Here is a 6,202-nt window from a genome sequence, read left to right as displayed (position 1 = left end):
CCCAGCTAATTCTTTATATATATATTTTTTTTTTTTAAATTATATGACTTAATTTCATATAGCAGTGATATAAATATTAAATAAGTTTGCAAAAATTGGCTCTAAAAAAATGATCTACCGATATGTCAAACTCATTAGGTTATTGTGTCACACATTTTGAATTTTTTAGTCTAAATATTTTTAATTATAATCATATTAATCTTGCAGTTTCATACATAAAACTAGTAAAATTCTGTGTTTAAGGAAGAAAATAAACTCTTTCTTTTTTAATTAATAAATTTTTTGTTGTTGAAAAATTAGGACTTTTTTTTGGAAGGAGGGGGGGGGGGAAGAAAATGTACAAACCACTTGGGTTCTAAGTCAAGTGTACTGGGGGAGGAGTCTCCTAGTCTTTAGAAAAGGTGACGGCATACATGCGTTCTTTAACATATGACGTGCGTATGACGTTCAATCCTATTGGCCTGTTCAAAATGTACAATGCGCATGTGTACTAGCAGGCATAAGGGTTCAACTAGTTAAATAACTTTGAGTTGATTATTACTATTAGACTTTTCAGAGTTCTCGCAATGGCTGAACAGAATAAATATTTTTGTTTAGACAACCTAGACAAGTTGATTGCTAAATCTCCAGATAAATATTTTACCGTTGACGAAAAACGCTTTCTTCTTTCATATAGAGATAAAGCTAATAACATTAGAGATACTACTTTTAATGGCATATTTCATCATATGTATTTCAATGTCCTAGGTTGTGGAGGTGAGACCATTGATATAGTCCTAAAGGTGATTAAGGAACTTAAATTGGATCTCTGGACTATGTTCAAGAACAAACTTCCGTTAGACAACCTCGGCATTTCTCACGGTTGTCTCATGGTCAATCACAAAGCATTCCTCAGAATAACAGAAGCAGGAGCCTCTAACGAAATATTACTAGAAGACTTTTATTCTTGCCTCAACTTTAAATTGTAAGTTTTTATTTCGGGTTACTTTTCTGCTTAATTTTTTTTATCTTGTTTATGTTTTACCCTTTATTAAAATAATTAGTGTCATTAAATTTAGTTTTATGATTTTAAGATTCATAACGCTGAATACAAAAAAATATTTTTTTTTTACTTTTAAGACCAGTAGTAGATTGAATTTCAAATCTTTTTAAAGCTATAATTAATGAAAATTGCGCTGAACTCTTTACATTTAAACTTGAAAACGCTCCCACAATAACACTGGGGTGAAGATGGGTAATTCTAGGGATATGCATGGAATTTAAGGGATATGCCGTTGCTCATATTCCGAGCAATGTTAAGGAGGTAAATAATCTTACTTTAAAAATACAGGCGTTACACTAAAATTAATAATAAGTTTCTGCTCATTAATCTTAGTTTATGATCATTGTTTTTAGAATATTTCTGATTACGAATTCTAAATAATTGACTGCAGATACTTGCAGTAATTTTTTTTTTTACCTATTTGTTTTCTGTTTTTTTAATCAAAGTAACATTATACTTTATGAGGCAAAATTCCTTATTTTCCTATTTATTTTTCATTTTTTTTCTTTAATTTCACTTATTCTCGAGTTTTTTTTTTTTTGCATGTTCTCTTTATCGATGCATAGTAGGGATAGTTTTTTTTAAAACTTCTTTTTCTTTCTTTCACCCGATTATTTTAATTCAGAATAATTATTTTTGTGTTCTATCAAACAAAATTCCTAATTTTCAGATTTTTTTTTTCATGCTTAACACTAGAAAGACGGAAAATTAGTATATACCTATATTGCCGAAAAGCAGTCAAAATGACTAGATAGTGAATGCGTCAATAAATTTGTTTAAAATTAATTTTTAAAATTTTTTATATTATTTACAGTTATATAAAAAGTTATTAGTAAATATTAACAATAAAAAAAATTATATGTTGTACAAAAAGTCACAAAATTCTAAGAAATTGTGTCATTGTATACATCATTGTTTTTCTAATTGAAATTAAAAGCAGTCAAAATGACTTCCTCAGGCAATCTAGTGTTAATAAATGTATTATACAGATTAGTTCCTAAACTACTTTCTTTTTATTTTACCCATTTCCGTATTAATTCAGGATTATAATTATGCATTTTATCATTTTCATTTTTTGTACTTAATAAACGTTTTGCAAAGGTTCTTTTTATGCTCATGGTTCTTTTTCATGTATTTTTTGTATTAATACAATTTCATATATTTTTACATTTACCTATTTTCTATTTATACCTAAATGTATCATAGATTTTAATTATGAGCTTCTTCATCTAATTTCTTTCAGTTCAAAATAATATTTTTTTATATTTCATCAAAAAAAATTTCTAATTTTTTGAATTTTTTTGTCAATATTTGTTTTCATTTTTTATTCTCGTCTTATTATCTCATATTACCTCTAGAGATGTGTCGTAGATGTCTTTCTTATGCTATATCGTTCCTTCACCCTTTCAATTCAGAGAAATATATATACATTTAGCAAGTAAAATTCATTAGTTTAAGACTTTTTTGCGCTTATTTGTTGCATCTTTTATTTGCAATTTTACGCGTTGTATATGTTTCTATAGCTAAAGCAAGTTCTTCCCATTTATTGTTTGCCGTCATGGAGGCATTAGAGAACCATTGTTTCATTTTTTTAACTTTTCAGGAGATTCATTTTTAATGTTAATCTCTTGATTGTCCGTTTCTTTTAATTTAAAATAATAATTTTGAACTTTATCAAACGAAATTGGTAATTTTTAGATTTTTTTTCCTTTTCTGATATTTTTTTCACGTAGATTTATTGTAGCAGCTCTATTTTAGGCTTTCTGTTTATGCTGTCTCTATTTTATACTCTATTTTAGGCTTTCTGCAATATTGTTTAAATTCAAATTAATATTTTAACTTTCCGAGAAAAATTATTTAATGGCCTTTTTTTTTAGAAAAACATATTTACATTGAGTTAATAAATTCAAGAAATAAATTAATGGATCCTGAACAAAATTTTAACATTGTAAAAGCTTTCTATATAATCTAAAGTGCTTTTCTTATGTATCGAAACAATGCACGCGATTGTAAATTACTTTTTTTTGTAGATTTATTGTAACAGTTCTGTTTTAGGATTTCTGTTTATGCTCAAAATATTGTTTAAATTCAAACTAATATTTTTACTTTCCGAGAAAAATTATTTAACGGCCTTCTTTTTTTTTTTTTTTTTTTTTTTTTGAAAAAAACATATTCACATTGAGATAATAAATCCAGAAATAAATTAAGGGATCCTGCACAAAGTTTAAACATTGTAAAGGATTTCTATCTAATATAAAGCGCTTTTCTTAAGTTATGTATTAAAACAATTCATGCGATTGTAAATCATATTTGACTTCAGGTGATTGACAAGATTTTTAAGCAGTCCTTGAGTTTTATTTCACTGAATATATAGATAGTTGGACTTTACATAAACATTTGTTTTTCTTTTGAAAGGAGCAGTTTCCCTTTATATTTTATATCGGGATTTTATATTTTACACACACACACGCACACACACACACACACAAGAATAATATACATATATATATATATATATATATATTATTCATTAAAAACTATTTAAAATGACTATTGTAAATAATGGTTTAAGAAGGCTTATATTAAATACTTCTTATATAGAGAATTTTATCGTATTTATTTTAATTTTGTTTAATGTTATTGACAATTAACATATGTTTCAAAAATTCAGGTCAATAAATTCTCGCAAAAATATGTATGTGTTGCCACCAGAACTGTTAAATAAATTTCAGATTCTGTAGTTCACCGTTAATAATTATCATAGTTTCCTCTATTCTATTTAAACATTTTATTTAGCTAACATTTATACCACATAAACTCGAATTTACTGTTTCCAGTCTCAGGTATTAAAAAACTTCCTAAAAATTTTTTTTTTATAGAAAAGCTTATATTTAAATTTACATGAAGTAAGCACAGTAAACCCGCGTTTTCAGCAGTTCAACATTTATTACAATTCAGGAAAAATTCCAGCCAGCTTAAACTATTACCTAATTTGCGCCTTTTTTATGTTTCATGGATGGCTTTGTGATATGTTTCCATTTCTGACATTTAATATTTAAAAAAAAAAAAAATGCAAAAGCAATAATAACTATTTCGCATCCGACTACCGTAAATGACTTCATATCTTGTATGATTAAATAGCTTTTCTGCCCTTAATACATTCTGATCGAATGATCGAATTTTCATGAACTGAATGTCTACCTGAATGGTTTAAAGGTCAAACATTAAATAAGCTTTCTAATACTGCTAACTATTAGTTAAGTTTCAGAATCAGACACAAAAATATTTTTTTTCTCTAGATATTACTTCCCAAAAGTCATAAAAGCCAGCCATTTACATACCCTCCAACTGCTACGGAATTTCCGTAGTTTCTGAAATCTTCTTTTCAGACGGTAGCAAAATTAATGTCTTAATATTTAAAAAAAAATTCATTTTAGCAAAATTTGTCCACTATTACTTATAAAAGTGATGGGCCTATGGCCAGATTCTTAAGTTCTGATAAAAGTTTTATGAGAGATCCATTTGCTTTAAAAATTTCTACTTTGGTTCGCTACCACTAGAAAGAATTATTTTCAAAATCCTCATAAGTTGGAGGGTATGCATTTATGACTTCCGGGACTGGTACCCCCTGATGACGTCAGCTTCAGCTGTCATTGTATTTCCCATTTTCTTCATAATTTTCGATGTTTTATTCCTTAAATTTGCTTTTGGTAAATATATTGTTAAGATTGCGGCTACATCTCATATTTTGAGAGTCAGGGATTTAAATTCGTCGAAAAAACGGTATGTTTATTCTGAGGAAGTACGTTTACGTGTCTGATTCTCTAACTAAGATAACTCGTACATATTAGCATACTGGAGGTCACCTCTTTAAATCTTTATGATTAGTATTGAGTTCGAGGAAAGAGGATCACTATAACGAAAGTTATTATACAGTGAAGAAAACTAATCCCCCTGAATTACTTTTGGTTAAAAGGAGGGTTATTAAGTAAGTTAAATACTACTATATCAATATTTTTCTCAGTTGAACTACAATATCAGACACAAAAATGAATTGCTTCTGAATAAAAATACTTTTACTCCGGATTTGGATTCTTGACTTAGAAATACAGAGAGTAGCTAGTAGCTATCATCTGAAATAATATTGTCCTAATAGTTCAATTGTTGAAATATCACATTTTAAGATTTTAATTCTATATCTAGAAATTTTTTTGAGATTCTTGTTATTTTATTCTATTTTTAAAAATTGTATTGGAGTATTGGAGGCAGTCCTGTTGAAACTATTGGCCATATTTTAGGAATTCCTTTCTCCTTTGACTATTCTTACTTTAATTAAGAATTCAGATCCCCATGAAACAAAACCAGCTATAATTTCGTGTTGGCAATCACTTTTAAAATATATTGAAACATAGTAACGTTTCTTACACGCGTTTCAAAAATTGAATTGGAGTCTATTTATTTAACATATTTTTCTTTTTTTTTTTTACTTTTTAGGTATTTGGATGATGAAGGCTACCTTACGTGGGACAAAAATTGGAATGGTATGTCTAGAAATCCTCTCAACTTCCGTGCGATTCAGCTTCTGGATCTTTATGTTCAGTTCTCTTTTGACGATAAATCTGCAGATCTCGAAATGGCCGTGCGAGTACTCTGGAGCTCTATTCCAGATGCCCTTCTGACCAAAACCGATATTTTCAGACTTTTTGAGGGAATCAATCCTAAATGCTATCAGAAGATAAATGACGTATGGCAATGGTACTGCAATCTAGTGAATTATGAGGAAACTTCTGATAAGCGTCCAAGATCTCTGAAGCACCTTTCAAGATGCATCATCAGAAACAGATTAAGAGAAAACTTTAAGTTGCCCGAAGGAGTGGAAGAACTGGGCGTTCCCAAACATGCCCAGAAGTATTTACTTCTGAAAGATTTCTACAGAATAGATTGAATACTTTGACTTGGAATCATTTATTCGAAGTATTTCATGAAAGATATTAAGAATTAATCTCGTAAGGATTTGAATCCATATGTTATTGTTTCCTATGAACACACTCTTTGTGCTATTAGCGTCACTGTTAAACATGAAAATTTTTTTCTTTATATTAATAAACAGTGTACGATTGATTTTTGTTTGCGACTTTTAAATAAATTTTTCTTATTGAT

At 28.3% G+C, this 6,202-nt stretch overlaps 1 protein-coding gene across 2 annotated transcripts in view; it reads left to right on the top strand.

The window, feature by feature from the left end:
* LOC107449652 (uncharacterized) overlaps positions 1–6,202 on the top strand; it is a 6,454-nt gene extending 252 nt beyond the window's left edge. The window contains exons 2-3 of one of the 2 annotated variants that reach the window (XM_016065249.3): positions 748–964; positions 5,537–6,202. In XM_016065249.3, the coding sequence (XP_015920735.1) occupies positions 816–964; positions 5,537–5,987 (600 nt within the window). In that variant the 5' untranslated portion in view covers positions 748–815 and the 3' untranslated portion in view covers positions 5,988–6,202. Of the gene's footprint in view, positions 1–496; positions 965–5,536 lie in introns of those variants that run through there. The other variant, XM_043047946.2, reaches the window with a different exon arrangement.

The sequence above is a fragment of the Parasteatoda tepidariorum genome, chromosome 6, assembly GCF_043381705.1.
Source record: "Parasteatoda tepidariorum isolate YZ-2023 chromosome 6, CAS_Ptep_4.0, whole genome shotgun sequence".
Taxonomy (NCBI): Eukaryota; Metazoa; Arthropoda; class Arachnida; order Araneae; family Theridiidae; genus Parasteatoda; species Parasteatoda tepidariorum.
The sequence above is the reverse complement of the archived record's forward strand: the minus strand, read 5'-3'. Positions and strand labels throughout refer to the sequence as shown.